Here is a 24,456-nt window from a genome sequence, read left to right on the forward strand (position 1 = left end):
CGGGTGGTGGAACTAGCACCAGCGGCACAGCCACAGGTCGTGGGACGGGACAGCTCCTTTGTAGAGGCGGCACGGGGGGGTTGTGGCCACCACGCCTGGCCCCCCCGAGCAGTAAGCTCGCATTCCCAGCCGTTGCTGGCAGACACGGAGTCCAGCCTTGCATTCCCCACTCTGCTGGTTCAGCACACGGCCTGTTTTACCAGGTGGTGAGACAGATCACAGAACTGACTTGGAATGGTGGGGCAAGGGGTTGCTTTCATCTTGATCAGCGTCTTAATGAGCACAGACAGCTAGGCCAACAAGAAGGGGCTCTGTGGGCACAGGAGCGAACATGTGAAGCAGTGGTTGCTTAAGCCAGCGTTACTGGTGGTGAAGAATTGCCAGCTGAATAAGAGCCTGGTTTTGGGATCACTTCATGTTATCAGGGTGGCCCAAGCTTTGACCTGTGCTGTTTAGCCCTGCTGAGTGTCCATGGAAGGCTGTTGTCAGCTCTTTCTGCGCTCACCTTCTATATAGAAGAGCAGATGTTTGGTCACAGAGTATGAACTGTATTTTTGCCTGCTCCAGACCACAAGTCACACTGGTAGCAGCTGAAAGACGCCCTTACATGCTGGGATGGACTGGTTGTGTTTTGTAGGTGGTGCTAGCATGTGTGCACAGTAAGACTACTTTTCTCCCTTGTCAGCAGGTTCCAAATCATACATGCTAGCCACCTGCATCTCGCCCAGTGAATCTACGTCTGGAGAAAGGGCCCAGGATGTGTCATCCCTAATGGGCTGCTGCTGTGGATGTTTTCTAGCGTGTTTTGACATGTGTAGGAATGGGTATATCCAGTGTATGACAAGATACGAGGGTGTCTGCTTCTGTCATGTACCCTGATGTTTAGAACTTCAGACGCTGGGATTTTAGAAAATTGCAAGGCTCTGTAAAGTAAAAGCATGCAATTAATTTTGGTGCGTTAGGAACTGGGGCAGAACAATGACAAAGCTTTAGATACTGTTTACATTTTACTTAAGTGAATTAAAAGAACGGCTAGAACTGCCAGGAGGGCACATACTATGATCCTGTGGCAATGAGAGGCGTACTTCTTAACGGTTCTAAAATTATTGCTTCTTTCCTATAGTGTGCAGAATAATGCTCTGCATACTATAGGAAACAATTGTATATAACAATATGTAACAGTTGGTCACTATGAATGTAGAAGAGTCAGAGTAAAAACGTCAGAATAAAATGGCTTAGTCTATAAGCAGTTTATTTCATTGTTTGATGCAGGTTATTTACAATAAAAAAGGAAATAAATGATGCAAGCGCAGAAAATGTAGTTTTCTGTTATTTTTCTGTTGTTTTCTGTTTTCTGTTGTTGTTGAGTTTGAAGAGCTCTCCTTTAAACTGCCACGTCACCTTGGTGCCCCCACTTTTGAGTGGATCCGTTTTTCTGTATCAAAAGGACATCAACAGTCTTGTGGCAAAGTCCAGGTTTTACACATGGGTGCGTTCACGTGCTGAGTAACTGTGCTAGCACCTTGAAAGTCTTCAGGATGAAATTTGGAGACATTTTGCACAGGAAAGTAAGAAGAGGTTGCTAGAGATCTAAGTCCAAAGATACCTATCCAGTCTCATTTAGTCTTAATTTTTTTCTGTGCCAAATTTCATTTTACCCATGCTTCAGAATAGATAAAGGAGTAGCTAGAGAACAGCTTGAGCGTCAGATCTACTAGAATATTCCTGTACTTCCTTAGTTATAAAAGGTAAGGTCAAAAGACTCAAAGAAGGAAAAACTTGTTTCTGGTTCCAACTGAGTGTAAAGGCAAGCATTGATACGAGCTATTCTAATTTCAACTGTTTCAGGATTTGAATGTTCTGATAATTATGCAAAGATCCTATACGTTGTTGCTGCAGAAGATGACTAGAGTTTCCTTTTTCAGAGAAATATTTCTCATGGGTGGTTACAAGATATGAGTATCTCTTTATAGATGTAGTAACTTAATTTTAATTTTCTTTTCAGAACCTTGTGTTCAGCAGCCACTGTAAAGCAGTTACTGGCTATTCGGATCATGTCATACATCGAAGGAGATCAGCTACCTCATGTGTACGATGCTGCCAGGTGACTGAGCTGCCGTCCTTCCTGTGCATAGCCAGTCCACGGGTAAGTCCAAGTTAAGTTGTAAATTATGTATTTTCTATTGTGTTTTAAATCTTGTTGGAATTGTGTCTTAGGAACAGGATGATCTATGACTTTCTTTTGGTTGGGCAAAGCTGCTGTGAGGATGTCCTTTTGCTACTGTATTCAGTAGTGGGTTTTTTCATAGAGGAAGTGTCTGTAATGTGTACTGAAGGGAAAAGGAAAGTTGTAAGATGCACCCAACAGGAGTTATTCTGAGATACAGATTTCACTTTCTCTCCTAATACCAAAAGCAGTAAAATTATAGAAGAGATTATGGAGATTATTCCCCAGTAATCTAAGGGGGAGATGTAGGTATGATTTGGACGGCATGGGATGATTGTTTGGTCAACTGTGATGGCAGAGGGGGGCTGAGGAGCAATGCTTTTTTGAAAACAATGTTCATTGTTTCTCCTTGTGCCAGTTTGTGCTCCAAAAAGGAAATGCCAAGTTGCGATATACGAGCATTACTTGAGTTGTCATTTTGCAAATCTTTTGGGTATTCAGTGGTACTGCTTGGGGTTGTCCATCATCTATTAATTGAATTCTGAAATTACTCAAGCTGAAGTTTCCAGGGCTGACAGAAGAGACCTTCATACATCTCAGGCTGTTGTACTCCATGTTGTTGGACCTTGACAAAGCTAGACAAAATGTACTTTTATGACTACACCATCCAGGCGTTAAGTTCTTTAGTCACCGTTGATGTTTTTGCTGTGGGCTTGATCAAATAGGGCCACACATGCTGGAAAAGGGTGGCTGGCGAGTAGGACTCTGTGCTTGTTACCTACACACTGCTGCTCAAGCTGATCCAGCTGAACATCTCGGTTGCGTATCACCTTCCAGTCACCGCACACTGCCTGGTTCAAAACCAAGCAGTTATTCTGAGAGTAAATTGTGAAAACCACTTCTCCTTCAGATTCCTTTGACTGTTGCTCTTTGTACCTAAATTTGCGTTACAGATGAAGAACATGTTGGAATACTTGCCCTACATCAGGAAGGGAGGAGAGGGGCTTAGGAGGCTACATATGAAGGGAAGGGGAAGGCTAGGAGAGATCATAGCTGACATTTATTCTTGTGAATAAAAGTTGCTTGTTTTGGCTTGGCTGGTGTATAAAAATGATTAAGTGGAGGCACGGCTTTTTGTTTCTAGGAATACAAAGACTCAATTTTACGCTTGCTAGAAACTTTTGGCAGGAGTGTAGAAGACCTGAAACAGCAGAAAGAGCACATATGTTCTCAGAAACGATAGCCTTCTGTTGTTGTTTGACCTGTGGTGAATTTTGGGAAGTTAATGGAGCGAATGATAGAAATAAGAGCGTATGTTTATGTAGCAGCTATGGGGTGCTGGTGGGGGGGGTCAGTGTCGTAGCTTGCTTTCTGTGCAGGCCGTTTTCCTGAGTACAGTTAGGTCTCAATCACAAAAAAAGTAGTTTGTAGGATGGATCTAGTATTGTCATTAAGAAGCCAATTAATTCAGTTTCAAGTAATATTGTTAGGTTTAGTTTCAGTAGATCCCAGTGTTGTCAGAGGTGGTGTGGTGAGAAGTGGGTTTGGGCATGTCATGATGTTGAATTTGCATGGAGAGAAATGCAGGAGGCATTTTACAATTGCCCTAACTAAATGAAGTTACTGCGTTTTTAAGGTGGCGATGCATTCATATATCCCTATAACTATATTTTTGATGTGTCTCTGAACTATGACAGTTACATTCAATCGGTTTAACAATAATGTGTTACGTATTAAGGACTGACACTAAGCATTGACAATAATATGTTCAGTACTAAGGACTGCCCTACTTTTTGTTACGAATAAACCAGAAAAACAAACCCGAGGGAAAAAAAACTTTAAAAAGTGCACCAATGCAAAAAGGAGAGAGGACCGTGAACAAGATTGGATGGAAGATTTTTTTGGTGTCTTTCAGAAATGTGTTGTGTTTTCTTGTAAGGCCGTAGAAAAGACCCAGGGTTCTACCCTGCAAGTGTGTGTCTGCATTTAAAAAAGTGTGGAGCTGACAGTAAGGATAGTCTTGTCCTCAGATGTCAGTGTTACACAGGCTACACGGGAAGGTTAGTTCTTGTTAATGCAGAAGTTGCACTGAGGCACACAGAGTTCATCAAGATTGTCTCCTACTAGCTCTTCCTTTAGGTGAGGTATTACTGAAATACTTCTACAGTTTTATGGTGTGACTTTGTTTCTCTTTTAAAAAATCGTAGTGTATAAATCTGCATATTGATTTCAGCAGATGAGTCCTGTTCCTATGTCAGTAATTGGTCTGCTCCGTTTTGTGTGTTGTGGTTGCCTGTCCCAGAGATGTCCTGGAAATGAAATACAAGTTATCTGTGCTTGGAAGAGTTACTAGTTCCAGTCTCTCCATTGCAGAAATACGAACTGAAATGCAATGGTTAATAGCGTCCCTTAAGCAGCCTAAGCCTGTACCGTGTCCTTTGTGATGCACATCAGTGTTCAGGGGACAGGCTTGCTTGCATTTTGAGAGGAGAGGTTTTGCACTCACACACAAGTTAGTCTTGTGCGTTGACTGCAGGTGGCAGTACAAGATAACATCGGTTCCCACAGCATCTTCTACCTAGTGGAAGTGTGCACAAAGCCTTAACACAGTCCCTTTCATTTTGCAAGGTTTTTGTGTGGCTGTGTGTATAGGCCTGTAAGCTGGTCTGACTTAAAAATAGCTCTTGGCATCTTGCAAAACAATGGCTTTGCTATTATTGCTAAGGTTTTATATGCTTTTCTGGTTTTATTTCAAGATGTACTGTAATTGTGCTCATGGATCCCTTTAAACAGTTATTGGGCCCTTGCAAAGAGAAGGCGCTGTGAGATGAATTTGTTTCTATAAGAAAAGCTCTTGTAAAACAGGACTGGACCACAGGCTGCTACCCAGAAGGTCTTGCTTTATACCTTTTACTTTGAGTCAGAGGTGCAGCCAGCATCTAAGGTACCAGGCAGTCTCCCCTGAGGTATGGGTTGCTCCCTTCACCTTAGAATTCTAGAGTACAATATTTAAAACTGGTGGTATTTAAACGATTTTATTGCTGATCATTTAGTTACGCCATTAAAATATTTCCATGTTAGTATGCAGCAGCTAATTGTGTCATGTTAGAGTAAGCTGGAACAAAAAGTTAAACCCCCTTGAAATACATAAAAGCTTTTCATCTGCAACACAAAGATAGTTCTTTTACTGTATTTAATGTTTCAGTGGTCGCATTATCACACTAATTCCCACTCCTACTGAATCCTGCAGGAACTCCGCTGCTTACTGTTCCCCACCAAAACCTACAGACTCCGTACTGTTTCTTCCTACACAGCTCTGCTTCCTTTTTTAAAATGTGAAAACTTTCACAAGTTTGATTTCCTCTGTGTCCATTTTGATTTGTTACATTGCTTTCCGTAGTCCTGTAGGTAACGTCATTTTTTTACACCATTAGGATACATGACAATATTTTAAACTTACATTAATTTACATGGTTGACACTTTTCTTAATTGTACTTCTGAAATAAAAGCAGTGATGACTTCTAAAGTAATGATACATTTGCTTCTTGAAGAATAAATCTACAAAGCATTGCCAGCACAACTTTTCTCTGTTATGAGGTTAATTATCTAATATTACATGTTAGTTTCATTTTTATGTGAATTTACAACACCTTAAGTCTGTAGATAGTATGTGAAAGTTTCTATTAGCTTTCTTTTGTAAACACTGGCCCCGGAATGTTATCCCAAAATAGACTTCTAATCAGAAAAGGTGGAAAGAGGTTGGTGATCTGCGTTTTATTGGAAAGATTGTTTTGCCAAACAGTGAATACTTGTGTGTTAATTTTTGTGTGAAAGTGCCGTAGTTGTATTTGCTTTGGATCGTACTTTAATTCTGGGTGAAGTGTCTGAAGAAGGAGCCAGCAGAGCGGGCTGTCCTGGTGTGTGCCATGGCTTGGGTCTGCTCTGGGGTTTTATTTCTGCCCCTTACCCTGGTGAGGGAGGTAAGGGAAAGCTATAGGCTGTACAAGGGGCAGCCCTGTGGCTGGGACAGGCTCTTTACTGGAGGACCTCGTGGCCATCGGCGTGCAGCTGTTTGGCTGATGTGGACCTTCCACTCTGGGCTCAGGTCTGGGTGGCTGGGGCAGAGCAGGGGGAGGCCGTGGTGGAGCCCTGCCAGGGTGGCTCGCACGATGTGCAGTCGGGGTTCCGTGTTGGCAGCGCGGGGCTGTCCAGCTGGGCTCTGTGTGCTGAAGCAGGTCATAGGGTAAGGGAGTCATAGGATGGTCAGAAGAAAAAGATCATCCTGTGCCTCACTTTTGCTACTTCTGTGGCCCGCTTCTGTTCAAATCTGCTGTCAAGCCCAAGAAATGTGCTGTTCCAAAACAGCTGTTTTCATGTTCGCATTTTTTCCCTTTCTAGTTTGTGTATCTTCCTAGTTTTAAATTGTCATGTGAATTTTTCTATTAAGGATGATACATAAATCTCATATCTGCTATGTAAATACTTGAATGTGAAGAGCCAATAAACAGAAAAAAAACAGGCAAAATGAGAGATTCAGCAAGGATATTATTCTTTTACTCCTCTCAGCTTTGATGTCAGTTGTATAGCAGTTGGCACACGAGGCATTGTTTATCAAAAGACAGGTAGCCCTTGCCTGGTCGTTCACAGGACTCTGTTGTGTGGGGAGGAGGTGTTGCATCTTGGCTTATGTTAAGCCCAGCCGGAGATGGTTTTCCATTTGTATGTGTCAGTAAGGATTTGCCTTTTTAAATTTTATCCTGTGGGAAGGTACCTGAACTGGAGATTTGGGGATGAGAGGGAATCTGAACAAGAATATTCATTATTATTTTACTTGTAGGTAACAGCTGTGCCGCTGGAGTTCTACTGCAATGACCGAAGCGCAGAATACGAGCGCAGGGCACTGAAGGAAGGAGGGAGTCTGGAAGCAAAGCAGTGTGTGCTCCATGGAGCCCCTGAGCTAGCAGCGGACTGGCTGAAGCAATGCTCCCGGTTCTTCCCAGAGTATCCAGGAGGGCTGCTGGGGATCAGGCCTCAGAACGGCTGGTCTTTCATCAGGATACCAGGTAAGCTTGGAGGTCGTCACGGAACAGGGATGAGATAAATAAGGACATCTGCTCTTTGGTGGTAATTATGCTCGATTATGGGCTTTTTGAGGGGGTGGCTGTGTGTGTGTTTTTCCTCCTGAGGTAAAGTTAACTCTGGTACCTTAAGATGCACTGTGATTTCACGTCCTTTGTGTGGAGTAAAGCTGTCGATGGGTACTGAAATTTTAATACAGACTTTTCTATTGCTTACAAACTCCTCTTAGCATGTCAGCCCTTCAAATGACTAAAGAGATTAGCTTGCTAAAGCACAGTCTCCTCTCACAACCAAATACTATTTTGAGGTTGGAGGTAGAAGATTGCAGGAAAAGTAACTCATACCTTGCCTCCTAGTGTGTTGGAAGGCCTTCGTATTGACCTAAGAGATTTTTTTGTTGGTCTTTGTAGTGAAAAGATAAAAATTACTTGTAGCAGTCTACCATGAGAAGGGTAGGTTTGGGGACCAAGTTCAGAGGAAATTGGTCTGGAAAGCAAGGCATGAGAGATTACTGTGTTTCAGCTAGAATAAAGGCTTACTCATATTTCCTGGTAAAGTGGGCAAAAAAGATACCAATGTACTTGTAAAATAAATGCACTTCATTTTTTTCCTAGAATTAGACTGAGGTAATCCAAGATGTCCTAGAATTTGATTGCCAGTACTGCGGTGACTTTCCTGGGCTGGACATGCTCTGGCTGTCAGAAGATGGTCCTGAGCAGTGAGCAGAGCGGTGCAGAAAGCACTAGAGATCTGAGAGATAGCCAAGAGGAAAAACAGCTTACACTGCCAGATGCTAAGTTATTCCCAGACCCTCTTGGGTCAAGGATGTTTGGCAGGGGAAGTTAGTACAGTAAAAGGAAAATGGCCTTTTGCTTGCTGCAGTCCGGTTTGAGAAGGTACCTCACAAGTACTTGGAGTCATTTGGAGCACTTTATACCTATGTAATGGAGAAACCATTTTTCATGAGCTTGACCTAGATTAATGTTCAATGACAGTTGGTGATTTTACAGTTTCTTCAGGAGTTCATTGAATTATTTATCAATTATTTGGAAACAGAAAATGAATCGCTGTGCAGGAAGGAGGGAAACAGCAAAGGGATAAATTAAGGTAGAAGGCATGGACAGAGAAATGAAGAGAAGTAGCCATTGTAGGTGGAATAGCGGGAGGGCTGCATTCTCTTGAAGAGGCTTTCATTTTAAGCTGATGACTTTGTCATTGGCAAAAATGTGTAGTGGAATAAAGATGGGATACAAGAAGCTTACAGAAGTGAATGAACACATGCAAGGTTAGGCAAATTGTCAGAGCACAACGACAAATTTGGTTGAGAATCTGGTTGGGATGAGCATGTTATGTAAAGCTGGCTTAATTTAGGAGGTGTTGGAGCTAAAAGGGGATTTTAAAAAAAGTAGGTTTGTACAGCTGTGTTTTTAATTAGGTGGAAAGTAGCATTCAAACCTAAACGTACTCGGAGAGGGCATGAACCCTGTCAGGGCAGCTATGTTCATACGTGCAAGGAGCAGGCACAGTGCATTACAGAAAGGGCCTGATGTGCTGAAGGAGCCATCTACAAGGCTGAAGCCTAGCAAGCGTCAGGTGGAGGGCTAGGTGTGATGATCTGCAGTAAGTAGGTGACAAGGAGAAAAGGAGATACCTCTCTGCTAACCCTGCTCTAGCCTCTCCCAGGCTTGATGTTCCCAGTGCTCTGGCAGCAGGCTCAGCTGCGATCACTGTGGGAATCTCTTGAGGCTTTTCCTGTTCTTTGAAAGAAAAATGGTCCTAGATTAAATGGCAGGAAGTGTCTGAGTCCTTTTAGCATCGATAAAAAGCACCGGCCTGACTGGCTGTTTACTGTGAGAGCCAGCTAGCTCCTCACTGACCCCATTGTGCCGTGCAGACTGTCGGGAGGGGAACCAGGGGTGTCAACTGGAACCAGACTTTATCTCTCTTTCCTCTGCTTTTTGCATGTCCAGAGGCACTTTTTGTCATTCTCCAGAGAGCAGTGAGCCCAGCTACAGCCATCGGCCAGAGCTCCCGACAAGGGTTATTTTCAGTCATAATCATTTGTAGCTGTTCTTCCCAGGCCATGGGATCCCACTGTATCCCCTTGTGGATAATTTATGTCCCTGTCCCAGTGTGACTGGAGGCAGGGGCTTTTTTCTTCGGACTGAAAGCCATACAATACGATTTGGCTGTTAGCTTGGTTTTGGTCGGGTTCTGTTTTCTTGTTTATTTCATACAGTGCTGAAGGACTAAAAAATTGTGTCCTCTGTCTCCTGCCTGGGTTAATTTTTTTAAAGTTCCTTTGATGCAGTTTAAAAAAAAAATAATAAAAAAATCAATGATATCGTTGTATGTTTTTGCCAGTCATTAAAAATGGAAAATCTGGAATTGCAAATTTAATGCCATTTAAAAATTAAGTAAACAGCCTTTTTTTTCCCCCAAGGTAAAAGGATAGGAGACATAGAAGTGAGAGAAACTAGAAGTGGAAGATACTTTTTTTTTATTTTCCTTTTACCTTCTTTTGAGTAATTGTAGTGTTTTCTGAAGGTGGCGTAAACAAAGTACATTTTCTGTTACTGCTTTCCAGAATTTGTCCTTTGAAGCACTAGGTGGCAGGCTTTAAGCATGCAAAAATATTTCATCTTGGAAAACATAATGGCATCAAGATAGCACGCTTAAAGATGCCAGGTTAAAGTCAAATGGGTTTCGCTTCCAGAGACAAGAAATCTTTTGTTAGTTCTGTTTTGCTTTCCTAACAGAAAAAGCCAACAATACACCCCCCCCACCCCCGCAACAAACAAAAAAAAAACCAACCCCACTTTCTCGCCAGTGCAGTCTAGTCTGCTCTGATGCTGAGATATTGGACAAATTATGAACTGTTAACAAGATGCTAACTTTTCAGACTGTAAGACCATCTGCAAGTAAGTTCTTTACTTGTAATTTGCATTTTATTGCTATTTTAAAATACTGACTTACACAATGGAGGACTAAGGAGCCAGCAGCAAAGGACACGCATCACTTCCAGTCACCAAAACTTAATTCTACCTATTCATGCCTGTGCGAGAAAAGCAGTAGCATTTTGCTTTTGGGAACTTGCTAATATGTTAATCTGAGCCAGTCAGGACTGGCTTTTGAACAGACCCTGTTTGTTCTCTCGGTTTCCTTCCAGTCAGATGGCTTTTGGTGTAAAAATCATATTATTTTGTCATGTATATCTAGACTTTTCATGTTGCTTCACTCAGTTGAACTCATTCTGAAATAGCAAGCTGACCAACTAGAATAAATGCAGAATGTTATGGCTGTGTGCATTTAAAGGAAAGAATGACATTTTCTAGAAAGGGTAAATATTGCTACTGTGCAGAGTTTTTGACTTAACATAGATGTATTTTAAAACCACATAACCATAAGTAATTTCCATTTTTACTTAATTGCCTGAGTTCAAACCTTGGTGTTCCTTAGAATGCGTGAAACTGTTAACTATTTGTATGCGATGCAGACCAAGTTCTGCTCTGGAGGCGAGTGCGTCACTATACAGTATGTTGCACTTGGAACAAATGCCAGCTGAGCTGCGGTCCTGGTTCTCCTGACAGTGTCTCCTTGGCTTGGCTCTCTGGCTGATGGGTTCCCTAAGGTAGCTGCTAACGACTCAAGTGATTATGTGGCACTTGCTCCTGGCAAAGCTACAAAGTCACCCTGAGGAGGAAGAGGAGACTGGCAAAAAGCAGTGACTAGATAGGCAGACTGGAAAGCATGAGCAGAGCTCTTGTCTTGGATTCTCAGCTAGGGAAGTGCGGGAGCATGGCTCCGACCTTACCTAAGGAGGGAGCGCTGGCAGCATTGGTTTATGGTGCAAACAGGATGGCTAATAATTTTAAGCGATATTGACAACTCACAGTTCTTTGAAATTCAGAAAGGAGGACTGTTGGCTGCATCCTCAGATGTCCTAATGTAGATCCTGCTTATTCCAGCATCAAGTCCATTATTTATATTTAATCTAAAGGCAATATTTTTGAAAGATATCTTGATTGAAATACTAAAGTGATGATGAATCTACCATGTTTCTGGATAAAAGTGTTGCTGACTAGTTTGTTCTAATTATTGGAAGGGTAAGCGGGAAGCATGCCTTGTTTTTACAGTTTTAACAAGTCGCTGGATACTGTGCCTTTTTCTGCTACTGTAGAGATCTCTTCTGATGTTAAAAACCTTTGTCCAAAAAAAGAACCTTGAGCAGTGCCAACTGCTTTTTAAAAAATTGAAGTGGATCAAGTTTCTGAATTCCCTCGCTGCAAGAGCTATTTTTTAACACACGGAAATCTTGGAGATTTTTCCTGAACACTTTGTGGTTTTTACAACCTGTCTGAAAGACATAGTAAACCTGGGTGTGTTATTTCAAAATGATCTTTTGAATTAAGTGTAGAAGAATAACTACATTTCTGCTTTTGTCAGCAAACCACTGGTTGTACGTGCAAGAATCAAATGTAGTAGGCCTCTGGGCAACCCCGCTGCGCTTGTTAGGAGAGCTGTTGTGTGGTCTGCGGTCCTCTGTTCCACTAGTATGAACTTGGGTTTAGCTGTATTAAAATGCATGGTGCTCAGATGAATTAATTGATTTTTGTATATACCTTTTATTTTTTAATCGGGATATTGTGTCAGACAGTTAACTGCTTTACAGAAAGCTGGGCTTGCTTCAGCCCATGCGTGAGTTCATTGTGTGCAACAAGGAGCGTGTGGAAGGGTTACCTGCCAGACGTTAGAAAATGTTACCTGCTAGACATGTCGAAAATATTTGGGTTGTGTACTAGCCTGTGCCATCTGCAGTTGTCAACTTTCCATTTTGGCTGTAAATTCAGACTTCCCAAAGAATAAAGAATCATCAACGGCCTTTCCAACAGATAATTTTTTGGAAGAAAATGTCTCTTCATCCTCTTTCGACAGTAATGTATTGTTTACTGAAGTTTATGTACAGAATGTACAAACAGGAAGATCTCCTTCCTGAAAAATACTTCATGAGCAGTGCTGAAATAGGGGATGTGAAGTATAAAATCTGAAGTGACTGAAAAGATTGCCATCTGGAAATGTTTCTTAAAAAAAAAAAAACAGGCAATCCAAAAAGCAGAGGGCAGGGAAGAGAAAGAAAATTGAGGCAGTGCCATGAAAGGGCTGTTATTTTACAGCAACCTAGAGCACTGTTTTTCACTTTCCATGGTGGTGAGGGGTTTGATCTTGAAACCAGAAGTGTGGAGGGTCTAAAGTTCAGCAGCAGATGTCCAAAGGACAGCATTTTAACGTCTCAAGTGGAGAAAATTTTCTTCAGCTGTCAAGGTATGTTCTGGTTGTTGATCTGGTCAGAATGAATCCACAGGTGAGGGAGATGGCTGTTTGAGGGTACTCATGAGGAGCTCAGTCTGTGGTGAAATTTTGCAAAGTGGGTATATTCGTCTACTCCGGTCCCAACAAATGACAGTTACTGTTAGCGATGTGATTGTGTCAGCCAGGAGGGATGCTGCAGTTTCTTCCATCGCAACTCATTACTTTAGGGATGATAATGCAGCGAAGTGCTCGGAGAACTTAGACATTAACTTGTTGCATGGAGGTGTTTTGACTTTATTAGTTACCTGCTTTTCTTCCCTTTCTTTTTAGACAAAGAGAGTCTGATCACTGACAGTGGAAAACTTCATGCCCTAGATCTTTTGTTGACGCGGCTGAAATCTCAAGGACACAGAGTTCTCATCTACTCCCAGATGACACGAATGATTGACTTACTGGAGGTAGGAGAGCTGTAGCCTTACAGAAGACAAATTCTGAAGGTGCAGATTTAGCAACAATTTTTTAGAGAAAATATATAATTTGGATGCAGCAAACCTAGCACTAAGTTACTGCGCTGAAGGATACCCAGTAAATGCATTAGTGATGCATCAGTAACGACTCTCATATATGAGAACATAGGAGCTGCCGTACAAAGTTAGGGTTAAGGTCCAGCCTAGCGTTACGCTTCCACCCCTGTACAACAGCAGATGGTATGGGGAAAATGTGCAAGAACAGTGATACTTCACAATTAGTCTTTCGGTGCCCACCAGTTTGCAGCTTAAGGGCTTTCTGAGCCGGATGCGCCTCTGCGTATGCAGGGATTCTAAATGGATTTTATTCTTCCATGAAATTGTTCAATTACATCTTGGGTCTTTGTAAGTTTTTGTCATTTGTCTACCCTATGGCAAGGGTTTGCATGGCTTAATTATCCTCTTTTGCTGGTTTTGAACTGCTTCCTTCAGTTTTCATGTGATGCCCATGTATCCTTTTATTGGAAGGAAGAGGGAGAACAGTAATTAATTTTACATTTGTTTACATTGCTTGTAACTTCAGATTTTTGCTGTTTCCCTCTATCATCTTATTTCTGTGCAGAAGTTTGGTAGACATCAATAGTAAGAGGTTCTCTGGCATATACAATAGGAAAGAAAAAAGAAATTAGGAATTAAGTCATTACTTGTTATTTGAATACAGTCAATATGCCGCAGAAGAAAAAAAAATAAAATCGGTGTTTGATTAGCACCTGTGCCACCAAAGAGCTAGTCTGAAGAGACATTAGTAGGAGAACTTTTGTTTTGGTTTCCTATTGGTAATGCTTACAAGGCTTAGGAAGAAATACTTTTGTTTCTCTGGGCTTCTCTTGACGACAGCAGAGTTTGAGTTTTCGGCTGGATCTGAGTGGTATCTTGTGTCACAATGCTTCTGACCTTGTCTGTGGAGGATTAGTAGTAATTATTTTCATGACTAATTCTGAGTAGGAAGAATAAGACTTGATGTACATTAGAGGCAATCCTGAAAAAGTTTTCTGACTGTGAATACATAGTAAGTGGGGAAAATACCTGCATTTGGCAGTAAGCCTTCAGTACTGCTGAAACATCAGGGTCCTGTGATCCCCTCGGCCGTTAGCCCTGGGTGTACGTGGGCTCCCTCCGCAGCGTTTGACATGGGGCCCTGCCTTCTCCACAACGAAGTGAAGAGAAAAATTGAGAAGCCTGAATCAATAGCTGCCTAAATCATGAGTCCTGTATGAGCAGGACTGCGTTTTAAGGTCAGCAGTTAATAGTTCAATAACAAATCACAAGCTGAATTTTGTTTTTGCTGCTGTGAGGAAAATACGGAACTTGCGTGGTTGCAGTTCTGGATTTTGGCTCCTTGCCCAGGATTGCTTCGTGTGCCTCCTTTTTTGGCAAACGTTGGGCATGGTGCAGGTTTGTTGACACCCTGCATTATACCATGAAGCTGATAAAGCTGAGTGTTTAGTGCTTCTTTTTTTGTTTGTTTTTTGTTAAGGCTTGGGAGCAAACCATTTTGCATTACCATTTGCAAACCATTAGGAGTTCCAACTCCTAAATGCTCAGCTTTACTTGGTTTTTATTACCCAGATAAGCCATCTACTGAGTCCTCTGTTTTTCTTTCTCCCCACCCATGTAACAGAAGCTGGAGTTAAGCAAGCTAAAACTCAAGTAAGGACTCAATTTGTAAGAAAATCCTTGCAAAAGTTGTGTGGCGGTAGATACTTTTTTCCTGACCTGAGATACCAAAATACATCTGGTGTGCCTACTCGAATGTGAAAGAACATGGGATGTCCTATTTCTTTTAACGCTGTTTTGACTGTGTTGGTATAACTGCTGTGATGTACTAACCTGATCTATGCAGGGCAGAGAGCACAAAACACATTGTTTACAAAGTTATAAAACCATGTTTGTTTGATTTATTCTCACGGTGTGGTGTTCGGCTCCTGTTGGGATGCTGTTACTAGGGCCACTTTTGTTATTTTTCCTAGATTGATACTTCTGGTGGCTCGGTGACCCCTTGGTCAAGATTGGCAGGTAGATTTTTCAAGGAGGTCTAGTATAAGGATCTCTGTATGAGAGAAAAGGCTCCCCGTGAGGCTTTGTCCCCACCCCACCCCCATCAATCCTCGTGGGACCTAGAAAAATGAGCAACCTGGAAGTGCCTTCCACAATTACAGTAGAGACCAGATATCTCGGTTTTTGGTGGTGGGAGTTTGGGGTTTTTTTACGTTTGTTTTGCTTTTTAACTAAAAGTGTGCCATGTCAGGAGTTTAGTGCTTTGATCACTCACAGGAAAGTGTAGTATATGTTGCAGTATGTTTTGGTTTGCTTTTTTCTTTTTTTTTTCTGAATTGAAAGTGTACTGTTGATATTTGGAAAAATACTGGATAAAACCAGTGCACAAAAAATGGTGTTTCATATGAGCACTGTCAAACTACTGTGACGTATCCTTGGTCAAGGGAAGGCGGATGGAGGCAGAGCAGAACCTGTTAAATGATCAGCTAAAGGCTAATGCACTAAGCTGGTTTGCCGGGGGCGGGGAGCAACCCATGCATCGTGCCAGTGTTACAGGCGTAGAATAGCTTATTCCTCTGTAGTTTGTGCTTAAATCAAGGTGTTGGAAGGTTGAATCCTCATAAAGGCAGATACAGACGGTAACAAAGAAATGGAAGGAAAAGGCCCTTGTGGTAATAGAAAAAGGATTGAGCAAATCTGGAGAAAAGGTCACATAGTGCCTAACTGACAGCTGTGTGGCTCTGGTATTGGTTGGTGACAGAAACCTGTCATAGAAATGAAATAAGTAAGTAGTAAATTAGGGCTTGAGTGTCTGTGTGGTCAAGTAGCTGTTCTGTGCTTTAAACTTCTCTTACCCTCCAGTTTCCGTACTGGCCACGAGCTCTGTTTTGTAGAGGTAGACCAAGTGTGACTTTGGCTGTTTCCCCATAGTTAATTTTATTTACCTATTTTTGCCTTTCACCTGCCATACATCGAAGCTTCTTTGCACTGTGGCAGTCTTTTCCCCAGGTTCCTTATGGTATGGCAGCTCTTTCACCTTTCGTGCAGGAGAGGAGCAGGAGCCCTGAAGGATAGGTGAAAAGAAGAACGGAGCGTGGTGCTGTCAGAAGGTTCAGTAGAGTCAGGCGCTGCCGCATCTTCTCACAGTACATCGGCTCGGTGTCCGCTGAATGCTGCACCTTGGAGCAAGACAAATCCAGTAGTTCTTGCTGCTCAAGTGCCGTCTGTTCCTTTCCATCTTCATTTGCAGTCGCAGCATCTCAAGAAGACATGTGCATCAGTAGGGTTAAATCTAACGAATGTAACCAGTAGAACTGCATCTTGTCAGCCAGGGATCACGTTGCTAAAATATCAGAGGATATTTTTCTGGAGAAACTCAGTGGATATCTGTATAGCCTGGAGAGCTTTCTATGTAATTCAGATGTTATTGATAGTTGCACAGGTATCAGAAAATGCTGAGTACTTGAGAGCATGGAAAATGTCTCTCATTGAAGAAAAAAAAAAAAAAAAAAAAAAAAGCCTTTGCCTACAGCATTCCTGGTCTGTGCCGTTTGATTTGTGTCCCAGGCAGTGGTTTCAGTTCTGCTGCTTGGCATGAGCTGTGGGGCTGACTCACCAATGTAATGTTCAAAGTGTTCTTGAACAGAGGGATTCACAGGCTTAGTGTACGGTACCAGGTTTTTAAAACCACTACTCAAATGGTTTTAAATTGACAGAGAGCAGAGACAGTGGGTTTGTTAGGAAAGGTTTGCTTATACAGTGAAAGCTCAGGATTCAGTAAAAAAGAATGTGAAAACAAACTTCCTATTTTAGTGGGTTTATTTTCCTACTTATTCTTAGAAAAAGGCATGTACCATAACATTGTCTGCAATGCAGCAGATGCATCCCCGATTATGAACTGACATCATCGTTTATCTCTTAGATGAAATGCAAAAACTGACGTATGATTGAGTAGCTTTAATTTCTGAATTTCTATTATTATAAGTATTGCTTATACATAAGATTGCTTATAGCACACTTGATGACATTTAGGGGTTTGGGGTTTTTTTGGGGGTGGATGGCTGTCAGTAGCAATTCTCTTATTATTTTTTTCCCCAGAAGAATCAAGGTTGAACAGTTTCAAAAGCAACTATATTTTTGTGCTGTTTGTTCTTTGCAGGAATATATGGTTTATAGGAAACATACCTACATGAGACTGGATGGTTCTTCGAAGATTTCTGAACGAAGGGACATGGTAGCAGATTTTCAGAACAGGTAATGTATTTCACAAGGTGCTTCTTTGCTAAACTGTGTGTACATAGTGAGTTGGCGTAAGTTGTAATGGAAGTAAATGAAGTTTGCAGCTACATTATCTTTCCTGATATCAAATGGACATCATTTATCTGAAGCAGTTTCTATGTAGTTTACTGACTAGGAGTCACTGGTGTTGATATCGAACCCAGCTGTATTTAGGAATTTGTCATCTGTGAAACAGTATTGGAAGCAATTTTAGTGGAGTACCTGCCTGTTGTGGCTTCGTGCCATTCAAAATATGCTATTGCTTAAAAAGAAGCTCACTAGAAAGGCAGCAAATGTTTGTTGGTTATGATGTGCTCTGACAGCTGACACTGAAGATGAGATTGAACATTGTGTATATGCTCAAGTTTTGAAAGTGACCTAGTTTTCTGCAAAACAAACCATTGAAGTGTGTTTATTAGAAAATCTTAAACTAATATACAGGTGATTAAATGGGGATTTTATTAGATAGTAAGATATGTTAACCCTTTTTGTTTAGTAAACCAAAATGGATTCTTGCCATTTTTATGAGCACATCAGGAAAGAAGAGTATGTGATAATCTTATTATAAGTTAATATCATATAGTATAACTTTGTCTCCACTAGGGTGTATCATTTATGATTGTTATCTAAGTCTATGGTTGTTAAGTTTCCTTTTAATCATGGGACGTGGCTTGATACAATGTCACTTGGGTATGGTAGTTTGCAGTAAGGTTATCCTTATGATGTGAGCTTGTGAGAAGATCACTTTTCGGAGGAGTTCAGTTCATAGATTGTTGTTTATTGCAGGGTGAAAGCAACATTCTAGATTAGATTAGCGATCCCAAGGTGTAGTAGCTGAAGATAGGAGGGGAAGCCATGTACAGCCTTTCAGGCCACTGGTTCATGAGGCTTAAAGACTTGTGCTGCATGATGACTCTTCTGGTGAACTCCTCAGAGCAATAAAACTTGAAAAGAAAGTCTGCCAAATACCTGAAATGAGAGGACCATGCAGTACATTACCTTTCTGCCTGATTCCAGGTGTCAGAAACAGGTTCCTTGCAGGTTATTGTGTCCTCCTGGAATCCTGACTCTTCTTCCTCTAAGGTCCTTTAACCAAAAGCAGTGAAGAAATTTGTTTTTATTAATGAAAGTTTGGTTTTATTAATGAACAGGACAACTGAAGGAAAATAAATCCTTTCAGCAGGAAATCCCTTTGAAATATAGGTCAGCCAGTCTAAACAAGAATTCCTATTAAGATGTTAGTAGAGTTCCTCTTACACATGGTTTACTTATGAGAAAATTTTCCAGGAAAAAAAAGCCTAACTGAGACTAAACTATCCTCCAGGATATCCTAGCAGGGTGCTGAAAACATTTAGCTATGGAATGATAATTTGTTCCTGTAGTCTGTGGCACTGTCCACTTTCTTTCCTTCCCACATGGCATTTCCAGAAGGATTTCACAGCTGGATGTTCAGGTGACTGTCTGTGTGCACGCTCTACTATTTAGAAGAGTGAGAAGATTTCCTGGCCGAGGATTACCTACACTGAGAACAGGCAGTTGCTGACTGCTTTGGTTTTTTGTACCTGCAAGATAAAGCCTAGAGATTGATGGCTGGGCTTCAGTTCCTCCCAGCTGTCCATAGCTCGGGGTAGATTTTTGTGCTCTGAGATTCCGGACTGTGATAAACCACCTATTTCTAATTTTAGAGTTGTTAGCTTGCTTTTTGTGTGTGTTAATTCATAGTTTTCATAATTATTTCTGTTGTCTACTGGAAATTTCTTCAGGGGGACCAGGGTAAATCTTACCTTGGACCAGAAAGGGTTCTTTGAGAGCCTTGTTTTTGAGATAGAGCCTTGCCAGGTACTTCTGTATGTCTGGAAGTTTGAGTCCTGAGAAAATAGTCAGTTCTACTTGACCTTCAACGTTACAGATTCGAAAACCTTTAGGTTTTTATATTTGTTGAGTTGTACTAGCATATGCATAACAGCCTGTAATATACCCATGCTTCCTCCAAGAAGGGCAAGAGAGACCCTTTAGATCTGATGAGTGGACACTTGAGGACGGACTTCCTACACGTAGTCAGTCAAGAAGGAAATGTCCCATCCTGCTCATTCCGGAAGAGTTTCTGGTGCTTTACTAATATTGTGTGCACTAGTGTACGGAAGGTGTGGTACCGAAAGGATGTGGCATTGCAGTGTGTCCCCTCTTAAGCAGAGGGCCTTGTCCTATCGCTGTCGAAGTACAGTGTGACAGCCTCTTTGGAGTCCTTACTAGTCCTGTCTGCTTGCTTCGTGTCAGCCTGCTCACAGACCCGCGTGGTGCTGAACACTTCTAGGTACTGCAGAACCCCAGAGGCACTTCCCTAGGGGAAGTTCACAGCCTTAGCAGAAATCCTGATTTTGCTGTTACCGCTTGAGTTTCCGTCGGTACTTGGTCATCCTACACATAGACCTGTCTCCTTGTTTGTTCTGTTCAAAGCACCAAATTTAGAATAAAACTTGGATCTACACAGTTTCAACGTTTATTTTTCTTTCCTTATCGATTTTGTTAAGGCAAGACTTTTTTCAACTTCAGTCAGTTCTGTGAAACTGTAAATTGTTCTTTGTCCATATGAAATCTTAACTTCCAGTGTGGGTGAGATAAACAAGCCCTGGTTTGTTTTGATAGAGATTAATAAGCTGCTATTGCAAATTGCATGTTTGCGTGTTCCAACAGTCTTGATCTGTGGATTAAGTTCTCTCATTCATGTGGGTTTTTTTCTTGACCATGAATGAACAGCACAAAATGTTCTGAAGTGTTCAAGTAATAGAAATAGTCCTGATTGTTTTATATGGGTCAAAAAAATTACTGCTGTGGTCATTTCTTGTTCATCATGCACAAAATAAGGGGATTTTTAATCTCTTTCCTCTACAGGAATGATATTTTTGTGTTCCTGTTAAGCACAAGAGCTGGAGGCTTGGGCATTAATCTTACAGCTGCAGATACGGTAGGTGAAGTTTGGTAAATTAATACAGAATAAAAAATTGGCTTACTGATGCTTAGTTTTCAGTATAAATATTTCTTTGGTTTTCCTGCTTCATATGCCTCCAACCACCATTTTTCCCAAGCTGTTCATCTCCTGCCTCCCAGACTCACAGTTTATGCAGGAAAATTGGTCTTTCTGTGTGAAAGCTGGCGTGCTCTTAGCCACACGGATCAATACTTTTTAGTACTGCCATTCACATCACAAAATTGCGTAACATTGTTGCACAGTATGAGCAAAGTATAGTATTATCTTGATGATAAAGTAGAATATTGGACACTTGGTACAGAGTTTTTGGTTGCAGTTGGAAATACCTTCCTTCTCCCCACATACTTCAGTACCTGAGTCTAGCAAGGAGCTGGATGGCTGAAGGGGTCTACAGATGCAATTGACGCTTCCCTACAGTGCGTGGGGTTCCACGTATTTTTGCTCTTAAGGTTCAGCTGCAAAGGGATCAGTAGAACAGGTAGCCATTACCTTTTTTCCTGTACACAAAAGAATGAAGCAATGTCTCCAGAAGTACAAAGTCATTTGTAGCTGAATATCAGCTGCTCAGGAACAGTAACCTTCCCCCCTGCCTTCCCCAAGGTGCAAAGACGTACTGATTTCGGTGAACTGCAAGGATTTGCACTCTGGAGCAGCTGCCACTGATACTAGGGAAGGGATGCTAACCTGCATGAACCATTCATCTTTTCAATAACAGCTGGTTTTGTGCTTCTGAACCAGTACCTTGTGTGCAGGCACATTTGAGCCTGGGACAGACTGCAGTCCTTAGCCATACAACCCAAAGACATCTTTAAATCAAAAATATTACATCATTCTTTCTTAAAATATCTCGATGTGTTTTACAAGAAAACAGAAGAAAGGAAGTATTTGTAGCATTTTCAGGCTTGAAAAGTTCTCTAAACTGAGGTTGCTTTGACAGAGGAAATAAACAGATGGAAGCACAGGCATGCTGCAGCGGGCCCCTTGCACCAGCTTTTTTCATTCTGTGCTTTTGTAACTTTTTGAATACTTTGCTCTCTAACACTTTCTTAAATGTTTTTGGTTTGTATGACTACCGTGCATGAAGTCCTGTTGGTACGATAGGGCAGTGTGAATGTAATGTGGCGTGTCAGTTTTCTACAGTAAGAGCACTAGAAGTGTTAGAGTAGGCTAGACTTCATCCAAGTTTGAAAGAAAACTAGTTGGAATATAACTTCAAGTGAAACTCTTAACTTGATGGGCTTTTTCTTCTTAACCCACTAAAAAATGGGTTCATAGTGTGGTTAGCCTGTAATTAATTACATGATGGTGATGTAATGTGGTAACAAACAGGAATTTTGTGCCTCCAAAGCAGGTTTGTTGAAGAAGATATTAAAGACGTTCTGTGGAAGCTGAAACATTCACAGTGACAATCAGTTTGAATTCCTCTGAAATGCAGTGGGAAAGGCTGCATAGGACTGGGCTGAGCTGGGTTAGGTTACAGCTTAGGTTACAGCCTGCAGTGGGGTGGTAATTCTGCGGGCTGTGTTGCAGAACTGTATTTTTTTTATCAGTATGTGAGACTTCTGTGTGTTTAATCACCGTGTGCTCTAAATGTATGGTTTTATTTAATTCTTTCTGTTCTGGTGTTCTTTCACAGGTAATCTTCTATGACAGTGATTGGAACCCAACAGTGGACCAGCAAGCAATGGACCGCGCGCACAGGCTGGGGCAGACGAAGCAAGTCACCGTGTACCGGTTGATATGCAAAGGCACCATTGAGGAGCGCATCTTACAGAGGGCTAAGGAAAAGAGTGAGGTAGGAATAAAGAAATCATCTGGAACAAGATGTTATAGAAACAGTGTCAGAAAACACGTATCAAAATGAGTAAAGGAGCAGAAAAAGTATCTGCAGGGAGACAGAAGAGAAGCCGAAAGGGGATGTCTTTGTTCAAGTAAACAAATCTGTGTCCCTTGCACAGCGGCATTGCAAGCTGCATTATATGAGCTAGAAATGTTGTGGTTTAACCCCAGCTGGCAACTAAGTACCACATGGCTTGCTCGCTTCTCCCAACCCTGGTGGGATGGGGAGGAGGATTGGGAAAAGGTAAAGCTCATGAGCTGAGGTAAGAACAGTTTAATAACTGAAATAAAGTAAATGATGATGATAAGGAAAAAGAAACAAAACCCAAGAAAAACAAGTGATGCTCAGTGCAGTTGCTCACCCCATCTGACCGATGCCCAGCCAGTCCCCCAGCAGCGATCGGCTGCCCCCGGCCAGCTGCCCCAGTTTATATACTGGGTGTGACATTCTGTGCTGTGGAATATCCCTTTGGCCAGCTGGGGTCGGCTGTGCTGCTCTGCTCCCTCCCAGCTCCTTGTGCCCCTGCGCTGGCAGAACAGAAGAGCCCTTGACTTGGGGTAAGAGCAACTCAGCAACAACTAAACCATCTGTGTGCTGTCAACATCGTTCTCATACCAAATCCAAAACACAGCACCGTAGCAGCTACTAAGAAGAAAATTAACTTTATCCCAGCCAAAACCAGGACAAGGAAGAAGCTAATCATTTACATGATTTCATGAAAACTCTTTCTTTTGATGCCAGGAAACTACTCAGGCTTTCCTTAAGACTAGAGCTTCTGTCTTTACCGTGTCGGGGCTACTGATTCCTCACATGTTATATACTGTTACCCTACAGCTGAGTTTTTATTTTAAAGAAACTTGGGAGGTAATCAAGAGAAAATTTTTTGAGGTGAGGGTTGCCACAAGAGCTCAGTGTCCTGCAGCATCAAGCAGTAAGTGTATTAGAAACTTTAAACCTCATGACAATTTATTGGCAAGAAAAAGTAAAGCAGATTCACTTTCTTTGGTAGCAGTAAGTATACTACATACAATATACCTGTATTATATATGATGTATAATTTCTTCTATGTGATGTTTTATGTACTCAGGGTTTCTGTTAGCTTTTGTCTTAATTAGATGCTGATTGTGGTGCTGCAGCAACTGAAGCATCTCCAGCCGAATGCATTTACATTTCCCTTGTTGAAACTTACCCATTTTCTCTAGGATACTGCATTAGAGTCACCTGATATCAACCTGAAAATAAAGTATAGTCTTTTGGCTGGTGATTCAAATCGTCGAAATTGGCTTATGCTAAAGCTTGCTCTCTTGCTAAGTTTTGACTCTTCCTTGGTGTTTTTTTTTAATACAGTTGCAGTGGTAGAGGTTGAGTGAATGCTTAAACTGAGACACTGACTCTACATGCAGATTTAGTTTTCAGTCAGGGAGACCAAAAATGCTGTACCTTTAAGAATGTCATCTGCATGATCCTCTGTGCAGATTACTTGAAAAATTGGACTGGTAATTTATACCTGACAGGAGTATTGCTGTGTTTTTGTTAAGCATTGTATTAATACAAATTATCATTTGTTGTTTATTACAGTGTTTTAGAAGAAGTGCACCTTTGCACAAGGAACAGCAATTTTCTAGCTCAGTTTCTCATATTTTGTACTCCTAATTATATTCTTAATAAATGTTCCCTGAAATTTTGCTACTAAGTTTGCTATGATAGAGAAGTTGAGTCAGTTCTGACTTACACAGATGCGCTGGCATCTTTTTATGGCTGGCTTTCAACGAAGGGTAGTGAGAACAGTTCATGGTTGCTTTGAGTAATCTTTCCTTTTTTTCCTGTCATTTTTTTTTCCTTCTAGATCCAACGAATGGTGATTTCAGGTGGCAATTTCAAACCTGACACCTTGAAGCCAAAAGAGGTGGTCAGCCTTCTGCTGGATGATGAAGAACTAGAAAAGAAATGTACGTGAAATTCGTGTTGCAGCGTTTTTGCTCTCTTCCACTTCATTAGCTTATGAGATCTGTGTTTTTATCTCTACAAACACATGTATTGCTGATAACAGCTTCTGTTTCCTGACTCTTTTTGTATTGCCAACTCTTGTTAGTACAAGCTGGTTTCATATCACTGCTGAGCTGAAAGATTAAGTTGTGCAAGAGACCTGATGTTGTGGAAAAGTTTTTGTTGGCACTTGTTCAGGATCATTATGTTGTTCCTGAATGACAGAGCTTTCACAAGAATTACGTCGGTCATGGCCAGAAGGATATTAGTAAAAATGCTGTA

At 41.5% G+C, this 24,456-nt stretch overlaps 1 protein-coding gene across 4 annotated transcripts in view; it reads left to right on the plus strand.

Annotated features, from left to right (window-relative positions):
* Window positions 1-24,456, plus strand: part of INO80 (INO80 complex ATPase subunit) — a 67,316-nt gene that overhangs the window by 36,651 nt on the left and 6,209 nt on the right. For all 4 annotated transcript variants that reach the window (XM_055813414.1, XM_027778505.2, XM_027778506.2 and 1 more), the window contains exons 25-31: window positions 2,006-2,146; window positions 7,006-7,231; window positions 12,888-13,015; window positions 17,241-17,335; window positions 20,252-20,324; window positions 21,985-22,143; window positions 24,035-24,137. In XM_055813414.1, the coding sequence (XP_055669389.1) occupies window positions 2,006-2,146; window positions 7,006-7,231; window positions 12,888-13,015; window positions 17,241-17,335; window positions 20,252-20,324; window positions 21,985-22,143; window positions 24,035-24,137 (925 nt within the window). The remainder of the gene's footprint in view (window positions 1-2,005; window positions 2,147-7,005; window positions 7,232-12,887; window positions 13,016-17,240; window positions 17,336-20,251; window positions 20,325-21,984; window positions 22,144-24,034; window positions 24,138-24,456) is intronic.

Source organism: Falco peregrinus, chromosome 1 (assembly GCF_023634155.1).
Source record: "Falco peregrinus isolate bFalPer1 chromosome 1, bFalPer1.pri, whole genome shotgun sequence".
NCBI lineage: Eukaryota > Metazoa > Chordata > Aves > Falconiformes > Falconidae > Falco > Falco peregrinus.